The 15,005-nt window shown below is 55.2% G+C and overlaps 2 protein-coding genes across 2 annotated transcripts; both read left to right on the top strand.

Annotated features, from left to right (window-relative positions):
- Positions 1-7,066: 7,066 nt before the first annotated feature.
- Positions 7,067-7,704, top strand: CGGC5_v006018 (uncharacterized protein; the record flags this gene model as incomplete). Its single annotated transcript, XM_066151641.1, has 4 exons — positions 7,067-7,320; positions 7,391-7,483; positions 7,553-7,629; positions 7,691-7,704. 4 exons carry the CDS (start codon positions 7,067-7,069, stop codon positions 7,702-7,704), a joined length of 438 nt encoding a protein of 145 aa, XP_066009060.1.
- A 1,747-nt stretch (positions 7,705-9,451) lies between these two features.
- wetA (Developmental regulatory protein wetA) lies at positions 9,452-11,575 on the top strand (the record flags this gene model as incomplete). The annotated part of the gene is made up of 1 exon (XM_032033585.1): positions 9,452-11,575. One exon carries the CDS (start codon positions 9,452-9,454, stop codon positions 11,573-11,575), a length of 2,124 nt encoding a protein of 707 aa, XP_031887307.1.
- Between the last annotated feature and the right edge of the window lie 3,430 nt (positions 11,576-15,005).

Here is a 15,005-nt window from a genome sequence, read left to right as displayed (position 1 = left end):
AGATAGCCAGGTCTGGAGACGGACGAGGAAGCTCAGGGTAAGTTCAACCCAACATGCCACAGCATCATGGACATTCGAAGGATGTCGGATTCGTATTATGATACGATTACATCTGTGACACAGCTGAGCTGAGCTGGTGGCTGATGTAATATTGCCCACATCAGCTACTTTACTAGATGGGAAGCCGATGATGGGATTGTAGGATCAGCGTTCGAATTCGACAGCGTTGAACCTTCTCGGACGGTAGAGGGTCTCCCCGCTCAACTCAAAATAAACTTCAAGCCGTGAGAAGTCACAGACGAGCCCAGACCGCGAAACGCCTTCCATGCAAAAAGGCGACGGACGAGGATATCCGTAAAATTCGAATTGCGTTACGGACGAGAGCGTCAACGTCCATGAGGCATGGTCTGGCACAGCCCCTTTGCCTAACAAAGGTGTCTATCGATAGGTTCATGTCACCAGGGAACTCGACCGTAGCTACAAGAGCAAAACCCCGTCGACTTTGGGCGTAGCCCAGCAGAGTTAACCGGACGTTCAGGAATAAATCGCGCCTCGCCTGGCACTTAGTGCAAGCCAGGTCCCGAGTATTTGGATTTTCAACACCGCGTAGACCGGGTGACTGGTCTTTAGGCCCCTTTGAGCCGGAGCCAAACCCATCACAGTATCGGCCCGGAGCCTCAAGCGCGTTGGCGTTACGGACGAGAGATGGAGGCGTTAAGTCTACGGCTCTCGCGGCTCGATCGCTCCTTGCTCTATAGCGTCAAGCGCCGTTCAATCTCTCCTGCGAGGACTGTGGGAGCGTAGTGCGGAGGTAATGTGCCCCGACTTTGCAGATCGGGCTCATCCGCGAAGGAGCCGGTGACAATAATGGGAATTTAGTAGCCGCGGGACGGCACTTGACAGCAGAGGTCATATGCGCGAGCGATTCGACAGTAAAGTCAGGGGAAAACTTGTAATTCAGTCAGGTACCGGTAGCCCGCGCCTTGGCGGGCGGCAGACCGGTGGCCGCAATGATTCACGGCAGGCTTAGCATTGTCCTGGTGGGAGCGCTGGGTCTCCCGGCCGTTCCCCTTGGATGTGCGAACTTTTGTTAGCGAGCTTCGATATCCATTAACGCAAGTCTTGTGGTTGGAGATGCGGTGATGGTTTGAAGTTGATGAGGGGCCCGGCGGATGGCGAACGGCTTCGATCCCTAGGTCGAGAGGCCACTGCCGGTCCTCGATGGTGATGGCCAAGCATACCGTACTCTGCCGGCTTCCCTAATTGAGACAGGTGACGAAGCCCTTATCCGATGGCAGGTGGCAGACCAACGTCGTCTCTTGAGTAATGTGTGCAGAGACGTGATGATGTTCCAGTGGGTTGCATACGGACATCATTTGCGCAGGGTCCGGACGAGCTCGGGACACAAGGGGCCCTTCGGAATGGAACGTGGGCCCTGGGATCCCAGCTCTTCATCTTTAAATACCCACTCTTCCAAGGCCTGGGCCGCCCAGCACCGACCACTGAAACCCACTGCAGAGAGCGGATTCGGTGATCTTGTCCGGGGTGTTGGCCCACATCCAAAGGTCTGAGTAATATCCGTAAAGTCAGAAGACTGAGTGGCTGCGTACGAGTCAAACGCGGAAAGTCGATTGGATGATCAATCTAGGTTGGGCACTTCTGCTTCTCTGTGCCGATCTCCAATGACGTAGTTTGGGCCATCACATTACTCTTGCGCCCTGTTGGCGGTGCGTGCTTCTTGGTAGTATTGGCGACCATCGTCACGACTCACCACCTCAGTCTTGCGGCGACAGCATAGGCCCTAAGTAGGTCCGGAGCCTGTGTGTCGTCTGATGTCAGGACGGCGCATTGATTGGAGGGTATCCAGAGAGCACCTAGCCCAAACGCTTCCCGGAAGCGTGGATTGCGATACTTTTTGGTGCGAGTCAAATCCCACCTCATGTCCAGGTCGAGCAGGCATTTTCCTTTTGATCGTGTTGTGGCAGCAAAAGCGTCCCAGCTGGCCGGGTATTACCAGCCACCCAGTCAGACCGAATATCTTGCGGAAGACAACGTGCGCTGACGTTATCTGGGCCAGCCAGCTAAGTCAAGGACAGCGCGGAAATCAATCAAGACAGCCTCGCAGCCCGACAATAGTAGGGCTATCCTGGGTCAAGCTGCCGAGCCTTGACGTCTTTTCCTTGGACGAACAAAAGGCAGGTTGCAGATGTTCCAATGCATGTGATGCTTGAGGATATGTTTGGGACTGATTCAGTGCAACAAGACTGTTTTCCCTGTACTTCCAGTGGTAATCGTCGCATGTTGGCGCGGTGGAACTCTCTGAGGAAACTGTTTGATTGAACCATGTGGTGTTTTGTTTGCCGATGGAGCTTTGTGCGACAAGTGAACCGCCGCCTCGTCTCAACAATGGCGTGTTTCTCCCTTCTGGAGGGGCGGGGAGGCGGACTTGGAGGCGTCGGCCACCACATGGTAATCTGCGTGTCTGCGTGCTGGATGGTCCAGCTGCGGGTGAGCATCGGTAGATGGTGTGGGCGAGAAGGAAGAACATGCAGTAGGTTGCAGGCTGCAGGTGACTATCGGGCTTCCGTGCATTGCATCGATGGGTCGAATAAGCAACGAGTCTCAGATCGCAGCTGTCGGGAGCACGTCCGGGTTCGTCTTGGTTTGGTGCAAGCTGGCAACAGACAGAAGGGTATGGACACGGACGCAAATACTTGCTCGGAGCCACAGAGAGAGAGATAGAGAGAGAGAGAGAGAGAGAGAGAGAGGCTCAGAAACAAGCTGTTGTTCTAGCGATTCTCGAAGAGCGGCCGTGTGCGTGCAGGACGATCTTGACATGAATAGCGGTCGAGCTAAGCTGGCTCGGTCTCAGAATCCATGCATCGAAGCGTCCGGCTGTTTGCTTGGTCTCACCCTGATCAGACGATGATGGAGACCCGACTGAGCGCCGAAAACCCCCTCCATGACACCTGAGGTAGCCGTCCGACGCGGTGCGATGGCGACACAGTCGATGGTTGACGGCGATGCTGCGGTGTTCTTTGGGCTGGACGATTTCGAGACAGCACAGCTGGGATGGTTGTGGAGAGCGTCGTCTATGCCGAGGGGACGGCCGACGTGTGTGCACGCGAGTAAGAAACGTCTGGTCGTCGCATAGGTAACGGTTCGAATAGTTCACGAGGACGAGGTTGTGAAGTCGGGGTTATGTGAAGGAGGATAAAGTTGATCTAGCTCTAGCTGCACGGGATTAGCACAATACACCAAGATAGCTAGTGGTGAGAACTTTTGAGGGAGACCAGATGTTGTGAGGCAGGAGCGAGAAGGGAGCTTCACCGTTGACGGGATAGTCCAAAGTAAGGTAAGGTCAGGTAAGGTAGGTAGGGTGAGGACGACAAGGTATCGAGCACAGTGTGACAGAACTTGCTACCGTCTCTGAGTCCGTCAACTGCGAAGAGTGCTATCGAGGGTCCTAGCGAACGGTGGAGCACCGAGGATGTGGTTGGTGGAACAGGGGGCTGCTGGACGGTGGGATGCAAGTGACGAATGGCAGCTAAGCTATCGGTACCCACTCTACGATAATGGGCCAGGTCGACGAAACGCCCGTCCATGATTGGCTGGAGTCGCCGTGGCACTTGAGGTGCCTTGTGTTCACCGTTTTGGGCCATTCACCGCAATCCGGATTCTGGGCTTGTCCAGCAGTGTGCCGAGGCGTTTTGGCTGCGCGACAGAAACCCGGGATCGGGAGTTTGTTGAGATCAAGTCACGATGCGTTATATCCTGCTACCAGGTACATTCTGAACTTTACTTCAGAGTCGCCGTCGAGACACCGAGGACAAACGGCCCCCCCAAAGCATATCGATGTCGTAAGCAAGTGTTAAGCCGTACAGAGTACCATGCGGATGGATCTCAACCAGCAAATTGGCCGTGTCATGGTTCGAGTCCCCACATTCCCGACAGCAAGGACACTGGATGTCTTGGAACTGGACCAGGTCTTTGCCAGTTCACTGTCGCAGCTCCTTTGTGGAGGACGGGAGAAAGAGCTGCGGCTAGTCTAGCGGGTCTCCGTGATTCGCTTGCGTTTAGCACGCAGCTGAGCCAGGGTCCTGGGTCGGATACTGCCCTGTCTGGCCTGCTTGATTGAGCTTAGCTCAGCAAGTACTTTGCGTAGGTACCGACCCTCCGTCTGCCTTCCATTCCGTTTACATCCCCCATCGCGATTGACTTGACTGCTGCTTCAATCTGTTGATGATGAGCAGCAATACGACTGAGAGGTCTGAGAACACGACGGCAACCGACTGGAGGCCGTCGTCAAGGCCGCGGGCTGTTGCTAAACCCCGCCAGCCACGACTTGTTGCTTCTATTACTACCTATGCAGTAAGTTCTGTCTGCACATGTGGAATCAACGCAGGGGGCTCTTCGGCGCTCGTTCCTTCCCTAGCCGTCATCCAATCTCCCAAGTGTCTCTGCCACTCTGGTGGTTTTGACTCGGCCGTCAGACCCAAGGCACTGGGAACTGGCGCCCTACCGTTTCCCACGGTTTTGGGTACATCGGCCCCAGCGCCTGCATCCCACATCCAGCCAAGCCAGCCCATCCATCCGTCTGCACGCACGCTTTTCCATCCTTCCACTCCGTCCCCGATCTTCATTCAGCTGGCCTACTGTCGACGCCGCTCAACTGAATCAATTCTCTGGCTGTGCTGTTCACCATCAACGTCCAACGCCCGCACTTTCACGGCCACCTTTCTCAACTCTCGTTCGGATATCGCCCATTCAATGTCGCAACAATAAGCTCGACCAAGTACCGAGATTCGAGTCTGCAGGCGTCGAGTCCCATTCCTGCAATCCCGGTCTCTCCACCCGGTCCGGTTTTGCCGGCAGGACAGCAAGGCCAAGGCCCAAGGGACAGACGACGACGCTCCAATTCCGAGCAGCAATTACGATCCTCCTTCTAACTTCTCGACCCCCTAGCCTTCTCTCGGTTCAACCTCTTCAACGAGCCTAGCTTTCGCCAACGGTCGGGACTCGACGAAACGCAAAGTCAACTCCTGTCGCCGTCTCTGAGAGTATGAAGATGGTGTTCCGATATCCCACACAAGACCTCGCTTACACTTGATTCACACGCCAAACGACACCATCCCCAAAGACAGAGCGTACCGTACCGTACCGCACTTCTGTCATTGGATCTCTTGCAACTCGCGGCGGCTGCTGCGCTGAGTGCAGAGTAGCGCCGTTCCCCCAGTCGCACTGCCAGCCCTGGTCTGGTCTTTGTGCAACCACCCTCCTTGTCTCTTCTCGACTGCCCCCAATCCCGAAAGGCCGCCCACCGTCTCCAGAGAAACTTGGCCGCGCTAGTCCATCTGGTAGTGCCGGCTGTACGGTACGGATACTGCTTGGCCTGATACTGGCTACCAATACGGACACTACCACCATAATACATAACATACCGCATGCCGCATCCTGCATTTATCTGCATTACCGGTACACTTACGCCCACCCACGCAACACCCACGCATTTCTGCGACTCTCGTCGGCTCTGTCCAAATCCAGATCCATCATCCTGTTCGAGCCCAGTTAAAACAGCTACACTAGCTGCCATCCTACGTGACGCTACGCCAAAAGGCCTGGCCGCCTCCGTCTTCTCCTCGCCCTTTCGCCATCCCTCAATTGGAACCCCCCCTACAAAACCAATTCACCTCCCATCTCACTACCTCCGGCTGCGGGCTCCTCTATCCCTCGATTTTGATCAACCAAAATCAGACGAGCTCGAGCTTCCAAAAACAGTGGCCCAACCAACCCCAGTATCACCGTTTCCCCGTCCATCTGAACGACGTTCAATCAAGAACCACATGGCACAGGCTTTCGCCCGCGGACACCTCGTCGCCGCCCAGTTCCTCTTCTCAGCTTCAACACCAAGCAAACGTCATTCCTGCTCCTAGCACTCACCATCCCAAACTGCCCTAGTCCTTACTCTGGGCCTTTTGTGGCCGCCACGGCGCCTCTCGCCCAGGCCTTAGCGTCTTTGCGGATGCCTTCATAATACCAGCCCGCCCCCGAAGCAAGCTTCAGCTCCTGTTCTCGCTCCTCTCCCTCTCCCCGGGACATTCAAGGGACACCCGAGAACTTCCTCGTCGAACTATCAATATGTTCGACCACTTCACCATGGGGATGCAGGCTCGTCCTGTCACTGATGACCTGGATGCCAAGACGCATCTATCCCCGAGACAACGACCGCGGGACCTAGACTCACCAACGACACCTGCAGCTCCTCCAACCGTCTCGCCAAGCTGTAATAGCATGTACCAAACTCCACCACAGCCCATCGACAATCTCGTTCATGAGCTCAGCAGACAGACTTTGTTTCCCGAATTTCTTCGACGCCCGACCCGGCGGTTGTCAGGATCATCACCATCCATCATCGCAGAGTTGTCGGCGGTTGCTCTTGAGGTGGACAATGACTGTAACATGGATATTTCCATGGACGATGCCAAGGAACATGAACCAGTTGTTGATTGGAAGAGATCAAGGCGGCAATGGCACAGTCGTTTCGTCAACAATCCCAACAACGCTCACGCCATGGAGGCTCGTCTGAGAAATATGATATCAGATAAAACGCAATGCGACATTCGCCCACCAGCGACGGCATTACCTACCTCATCAGTGCCCACGTACCCGGATCTCCCAAAGATCGAAGCAGACAACCGCCAGAATCTTGAACTTTCCCTCCGACTTGAAACGGATGAGGGTTTCGGTGAAGACGACAACGACGAGCTGATGCAAAGAGCGTTGTCAGCCGAAAAGCAACGCTTACTAGGCGGATCTGACGGTCTTCGACATTACGGAGCATTGAGGTTCAGGGGCTCGGCCGAGACGGCTCTTCGATGCCAAAATGTCGTCAGGCATCGGCCACGCATGCGGAAGCGCAAGGGACCAGGGCCATCTCAGGAGCCGCGCCCAATGAAATCAACAAGCTCGAGAGAATAACAAACCACAACAAGAACAACAACTCTATCATCTTCCAACTTTTCAGCGATTTGCACAAGCGACGGATGGAGAATCTAGCGATATACCCATGGGACATAGGCGGCGCATGGATTTGAGTTTGGCAACGGCGTTTTTGGAAGGATATTGTTCTTCAACTTGGTTGCGACAGCGTTGGGTCTCCACGCGCGGCAGAAGTTCCGGCCGTTTTTTCAAGGACGAGACCTTGAGGGGGGATCTTGCCGGCGGCGTTTTCTTGTCCGGCGCAACATCGGAGTTTGGCGTTTACAAGTGCAGCTCATCCGCGAAGGAAGCCTGCTTGTCTCTATTTTTTTCAGCCTGCAAGTATGACTTTCGGCACCCGGCACTGGAGGTCATTGGAGTGCATTACGGACGAGAGTTGATCGAGTCATAGACCGAAGGTTGAGGCAAGCCCGGTCAGCCTCCGGGTTTTCGCCCTGTGGCTTGCAGACGGCGAGGCGTCGTTGGTCCATAATATGGCCGAAAAGTTTGTCAACTGACGAAAGAAGAATTGTCAGCTGCTTTCTTGAAGTGATTGGACAATGGCTCATTCTAGAGGATCCGAGACGAAATCAACAATCAAAATTTCCCACGTTGCGGAGGGTCGCATCACCTTTTTCAAACGTTTTCAAAGTGAGCAATCGTGATGACTAAGGTTTCACAGAAGAAAATCCGGTTCTGATGCTTTCAGAAGAAACGTGCTCCTAAGGGGCTGGGGAGCAGCGTGGAACGTATAACGGCTTCGCGTCACAACGCGAGCAAGCTGTCCCAGTCAATTGGGAAGTCATTGTGGCCAACGCAAACTCTGAAGGGAGAGTCTATTCATGCAAAACAGTACAATGGACAATGCGACCACTTTTAAGCCCAGCGAATTGTACTGACATGCCCTATTAGACGTCCGAGACCTCTCCGCCGTTCCTCCCGATAAGTGCGTGACCAGGGAGATAACTTGTCAGACATTCCAATTATCACCGGGCTAACACACAAGCCAGGCCCCCACCACCTTGAAGTCTTACTCTTTCGCTGCGTCGATAGTCGACTTGGCAGGCATAACTCCCGGGCGACGAGATGCAGAATTAAACTTTTTGGCGGTAGACCTACGTCAAACGACGTCGGCCTTGATATGGCACCTGCAGTAGTGTATCATCGGTAGACACCTAATCAAAATGAAGTTTGCTGACAGCCGGGATAGTGTCAAATCATGGGCCGCAGGTTGGCTGAGCAGAGTCAGTCGATCGAGGCTGAAGCCTGGACCAAGCTCCGGCGCAAAAGGCGTGATGGTGCCTTGAAGTTGGACGGCGCCATAGCCCTCAGCCCGCGTCTGCCCTTTCTTCCTCGAAATACATCGATTTTCCTTGTTGTAATCACGATCGCTGCCACTGCTGCTTTGCCCTGGCATATCTATTTTACCCATTGGTTACACGCCTTCCCAGCGGGTTGGTTTGGACATGCAGGGAAGGGTGATCAAGACCTTCAAAACCACGAGGGATCACATCACCCCGCATCAACCACGTCAAAGATTTTGGATTGATTGTGGCGTTTTCTGTCTGATTCAGGCCCACACGCAACTCCAAAGCACTGCGGGTATCAAGGTAATTATTATTCATTGACCTCGAGCAAGAAGTTGGCAGGCAAGACCCGACTGAGCGGACTTGGGGTTGCATGTGCCTGCAGTGCGAGTAACGATTTTTCTTTGTTGACTCTCGATTGGAGGAGGGGAGGGAACAATTGTATGCTGGGCCTTTACTCGGGCCCCCTCTTGTCAACCGACGTTGCCGTGAAAGAAACCGCACTGATTTTGCCCTGTTTCTTTGATGGTGCTGTCTGCCTGCCATACCCACCCCCGGTTTTAACAGGTACAGAGGGGGGCCGAGATGTTGGACTGGAATGCGGCCAGCCTCGCTGGGTCACTAGACGACGTGGGCAACATTCCTTTAGGTATCCGGTCGCTGAGGGCATCCCTCGCCGAAAGCACGGTGATCTATGCGATCTCAATTCCTGTGTGGTGGTCTCCTGGCTGCTTCCATATTTTGCGCAATTGTTGCTGTGGCAGGATGAGAGACACGAACCGGACGATATTTGTTGACTCCCGTCCCCTCAACCTGATGCGTACTTGCAACCATCGACGGTCTTCATTTCCGTACAAGAATCCCATTCTTCGAAGATTTACCCCAGTTTCCAACATCTTCATTCTCTCTCTCTTTTTCCACTTACTTTGCTGAAAACGATCATTACATCTACTCTCCTTTACAGACTTGCATTTCCTGCCACCCATTGCTTCGCAGCCAATACACGCAGCGGAGCCGATTAACACCCTCCGCGCCCGTTGTTCTGCAATCCCTGCCTTTCAACCTGCTCATGATCTCGAGCTTGGTTCGTTTGCGGAACTGAACGCAGATAGACACACAGACAGGCCGAGACAACAAACACAACCAGAACCAGAGACACCACGAGAATGACAGTCGCCGTCTCGCATTGGACGAGGAGCCCAGACACCAGTGTCAGGCCCAGCTCGCACCCGACAGACTACGAAGACGACATGACATACTCGGAAGTCCATTTCTCAGTAGAGCCCATGGACGCAGACAAAGACAGCAACGGGGGATCGTCCCACCTGCATTGGCAAGGGGTGACAGCAGCAGAGACAGCGGCAGGAGGTGGACACTGGGGGTCGGCCGCTGGTAGTGCAGTTGACGAAGGTCTTTTCTTCGAGGAATTTGTCGACCTCGAGAGGCTTTCGACGGCCGGAGGGGACGAGCTCCCTCCGTCTTCTGCCTTACCCGACTCGTTCGTCTACAACATGCCACTCCCCGCTCATGGGTCCTCGTCTACAACAAGAAGCGTATCGGACGATCTGGACGAGCTGCTAAGTTGCCACACACAGCCGCTCGTGGAAGCTAGGGCTAGCGCTGCAGCAGGTCCCGCTGCCACATTAGTGTCCTCATCAGCAGCCGCTAGAGTAGCGGCGGCGACTTCAGACGCGGTGGTTCCGCCAGCTGTGGGCGCTCGGGGTGTGCAGTCTTCGTGGATCGACCGCGCAGAGGAGCAAGGACAAAGGAAAGCTTCTTCCTATCCGGACACAGCTGCTGCTGGCGGGGCCAAGTCGATCTCTGACTCTGAGCTCCTCCGCCTTGAAGGCATATCGTTGAAAGCGTCGCCTTCTCGCGCTCCTTCTGTCGTTGTTTCCCATCCTCCTACTCCTCTTGTTCAGGCCTCGTCCGCTACCAGCAGCAACACAAACCTCCACCTCGCCGGCAGCAGCAATACCAGCAATACTAACAACAACAACAACGTCAACCACACGAACAACGGTGGTCGTAAGCCGAGCAGCTTCTTCAAAGCCGTCGCCTCCAAACTGCAGCAGAAAGCTGCCTCAGTCCGTCATAAACAGCCCAACATGTCATCCGTTGGCGTCGAAATCAAGGGGCCCCTCTCGCCCACCGTCTCGCCTCGCAAGGCCTTCAAGCTTCGCCCCGAGCACCTGACCGGCCTCGGCGGACCGCCTACCAGACTTCCTCTCTCTCCTCCCAACAGTGCCACCATCCCTCAAGACTTGCCTACTTCCTCATCAGCTGGTAGCAACGGCATGCCCTTTTGTGGTGGATACGTTGAGGATCCTTTCTTCGATGGTAGCTCTGTTCCCATGTTCCGCCGCAGCGACCCTACTACCCCCATGGACACCCCCGTCCTCGACGACAAGAGCGGCATGTTCTATCACCACCAACAGATGAGCTCGGGCAACGTCAACAAGGCCGCCTGGCCCATGGCCACCACCACCCCTCAGACAGACTCTCATGCCGCCTGGTCCAACCCTTATGCCACCGATGGCCTCGACAACCAGTGGTGGGACAACAGCCACATGGACCTTTCAACAAACTCACAGTACCAGGCACAGAATGCGCGCAATGCTACCTTCAACCTGGCCATGCACACGCAACAGAGCGAGCTGCCCTATGAATACAACAGCCTCGCCGCCGCTGCACCCGAGATGTCAGGACTCATGATTCACATGCCTCAACCTCGCACCACCTCATCACCCGTCGTCCACTACCAGGCACAACAGCTTCACCACCCCCAACAGATGACCGAGCGCCGGCCCCGCATGCCCCGCGCTCCTTCGGCCGGCGCCCGCCACATGTGCATGTCGACCCCCATGCGCAAGACCCGCAACCCGAGCCGCACACGCCAGGGTAGCCGCGATTCCTCGACGTCGCCCACTCCCACGAACCGTTCCCGTCACAGCAGCGGCGGCTCACTTGCGAGTGTCGGCGGCGGAGCAGCCCTCAGTGCCAGTGTGAAGAAGCGCCGGTCGTGGCAGCGCCGCGAGAGCATGCGCACACCATCACTCGGAGGTGGAATGGGCGCCGCAGCCGAGGGCCTCGGCTTCGTCAACTTCACCCCGAGCGACAAGAACATCCTCATGACCGGAGTGGCACCCAGCGGAAGCTCAAAGACCAAAGCCCGCCGCGAAAAGGAGGCGAACGAGAAGCGTAGACGGCTTAGCGAGGCCGCCATCAAGGCCGTCAAGGCGGCAGGCGGCAACGTCGACAAGTTGGTCGAGGAAGGATTCGTTTTCTAATCATGGTCATTCTTTTTACTTGGTGGACTTGCAGCAAAATACGCATGGGAGCGCCTGGGAGTTTACGGTGCGGAAGGCTTATGGGAAAGTGATATCGGGCGTTTGACGGGATCATCACACGAGTAATTCTCTTCTTGTCGACGGCTGGTCATCGCTATCTGCTCTTTTACTTCTTTCACAAAACGGCATGGGAGCGCAAGCTCCGACCAATATTGTTATCAACCGTTGACGACGTTGGTCGCCACTTACTTATTACCCACCATCACCCACATTTATTAGGTAGTTAATCTCGGTTTCTTATGTTTGGAGTACACCCAAAATCAAAGGCTGGAACCCGGGTCACGAGATATGGAAGGGTTTGGATATCCTAGCAGAGCAGACTCAATACCAATAACAAATCACATCACAATTAACAAACAATACTTGCAACTATTCGCTACCTACCACAGTGAGCATCTTTGAGTTCAGCCAAGCGAGCTGTGCGTACATCATCACAACACCATCATCAGATCACCTTCAACACCGAGATTTAGCACACTACACACAGCTTACATGATGTTGCCGATCACTCATCATCAACACATCAGCAACAACAACAATAACAACAACACACGCATCACCGACGCCCGAGGAACATGATGACTGACGCCTCGCGCAGCCTTTGCCAGATCCCAGTCCAGAGGGTCGGGGCAGCCTCTTGCCGTGCACTATGGTGCACTACGGCGGCCGTCGCCCAACCAGCCGTTAGCCGATCACGACCGGACGCTGCGCCCAAGTCACCGAGAGACTACGCCCCCTCTTCCTTTGACCACTGTAGCGTATGGTTGGCAGCCCGCCTCATCCGTCTCCCGCAGTTGACAGGCCTGGTCTGCCTGGCGATGGGGGAGGGGAAGGGAAGGGAAGGGAACGGACGACACCGGGAGCCAACACAGACCAGCATCCGATCAAGCTGGAGACGAGAGATGGGCCAGAATCACGAATATGCCTAAGCAGCTCGGAAAGTCCAGGCCCAAACCCCAACGCGCGGCTTGTGCTCACAACGAGGCTTGGCAATGACACCAGATGAGGTGGGTGCGGTGGAGCTGGGGGTGGATGACCTTTGGTGGCCTTTCCGTTTCTTTAAGTCGACATGACCGCAAACAGATAGCTTCACTCTTTCCCATCTCCCTCATCTCACCAGACAAGAGACTTGGCCTTTCTCTCCCACCACTCAAGGACCTCGCTCCGTCGTCGGATTTCCCGCTAAGCCTTACCTCGTTCTCCTCGCACTCGCCCTCCTCATCCGCCTTGCATCACGCCTTTCCTCTTCTTCGTTTCTCCTCACTGCATGGTCCCACCGACAGGTGAGAGCGACAGAGAGAGGCGCACACCATCCCATCCAGTCAGTGGAGAAGCGAACGGCGTCTCCAGACTGCCTCATCCTTAGCCAAAGGGAACAGCCACAGGTCCACCTGACCGTCTGCTGTCCTGCCTGCCAGCCGGACCTTTGGGGGCTAGTGTAAGATCCCCGTTGCAGAATCTTGCAGCTCATCGCGTCTACTGCACCTGTCCCGCCTTTCGCTCTAGGCTAAAAACCGGAAGGCGCCAGGAGCATGACGGAGCAGGGCGCAGGCTCGCGTATCAATGTCTCACTGCGGAACCCACTTTCTGTTCCATTTGGCCCTCTTGCTCTTCCCTCCTCCCAAATCACGATCTTGTTCGATCGTGCAAAACTCGCAGCAATTCCCTGAATGAGACAAGTCTCACTTGCCTTCAGACCCCCAGGTGTCACCTCGCACCCCTCCCGGAAACGTTAATCCAGCGTCCGTCCACGGCCGTACGCCGCAGCCGCGCTGCGTCTCGACTCTGGGAAACACCCCACTGGACCCGTCCTCAACGTCCTCTCTTCAACCCGGATGCAGGTACCGCCTACATCGAGACCAGGCGAGACTTCTCTTCTGACACCACAACTCTCGACAGGTACCGTACCTGCATGAGCCTGGGCCTGTGTAACCGCGACGAAGAACCAACGACACGCCCTGGCCAGCCGCAGCCGCCAAGCGAGATGTTGCATCGTCGCCCGGAAACAGAAGAATGAGGAACCCTTTCTCTTCACTGCGCAGAGTCCGATGCTCAACCGCCACGAGGAATCCGAGAGATCTCGACCTCGTCGCCATCGTGTCACTTGTTTCAGTCGCCATGTCCGAAAAAGGATCGAGACCCTTTCCCGGGAGGCGTGAAGGCCTATCCGAGGGCTTTCTTACTCTCTCGCGACACTGTCAAGATTATGGGTCTCTTGCGAGAAGATTGAATAAGGGACCGAGACATGGGCTGACGACTCTGGATGGGACTTGGAGGAAGCCCGCGCAATACCCGGTCCATCGACCCTGAAGGACAGGATGACCCACGTCCTGGTTACGGTGTCTCAGCTGGCTGGCTCACGGCAAGTAGATACGAAGTCGAAAGCTGATAATCCTTCACTTCATGAGCAATATGTAGATACGATATCGTCATACGTCCTTCATGGGCCATACACAGAGGGGCTTGATGAGGTAGGATCCGAACATCATTTCCTGCTTTGATGTATTGTCTTCCGGCAGGCTTCGTGATCCGGGATCATCACAGTCGTTTCATCCTTCTCATCTTAGCCCTTAATCACCAAGATCTTGGTCAAACATGATCAACATCCAACAAACACAAGCCTCGGAAATCGTTTACATTGTGCGAGAGCAGAAATTCTACACACGAAATGAGCAAAAACGTGTCTTACCGTTGACTTTTTGTGGTAAGCGCGATCCAAATCTCGTTCTCTGACCAATGATACTCTTCTCAGAGGCAGTTATGGCGTTTTGGCTAATGGCAGATTCCGTGTCCAACTCTTAAGGTTGCGGAGGTTGTGCGTGGGGCCTTGTCTGCCACAACCAAATCCGGCGAGAGGCAGACCTTCTCTGTCGTCGATTCTCTGTCAGTATCTGCAGTGTGTCTTACTCCGGGTCGCATCTTCCGAGCCTCTGCCCTTCTATACCTTTCAAACATCCTGCCGTCCAACACTCCGGGCAGGCAAGGCCTGGCGGCCCAGCCATCAACCGTCCGCTCGGACTCGCCTGGTCGACGGCAACCTTCCTCCTCCTGGCAGTATCCCCGTGGCCATCCCTCAGCCCCCGCCGTCATGACAGCTGCAGCCTCACGCCAACCCACGGCAAAGCCAGATTAGCTCATGATGGCCCTGTGCCCTATGCCTCTTTTTCACTTTCAGCCCGACTTGAGGCGGCCGCCTCTTGGACACGAGCCACAGTTTATCCTCCACTCATCGACGACTGGGGAATTAGCCGGCCATGTTCTCGTCCCATCCAGACACACAACAGTCGGGTTTTCCGCACAAAGGCCTCCGGGGGAACTGGACTTTCAGCAGACCGTTTTACTCCGCATCAAATGTCCGTCCTCCACAAGA

This window comes from Colletotrichum fructicola, assembly GCF_000319635.2.
Source record: "Colletotrichum fructicola Nara gc5 chromosome Unknown KSG_Nara_v1_contig03, whole genome shotgun sequence".
Taxonomy (NCBI): domain Eukaryota; kingdom Fungi; phylum Ascomycota; class Sordariomycetes; order Glomerellales; family Glomerellaceae; genus Colletotrichum; species Colletotrichum fructicola.
Note: the sequence above shows the minus strand (reverse complement) of the source record. Positions and strands in the feature narration are given on the sequence as shown.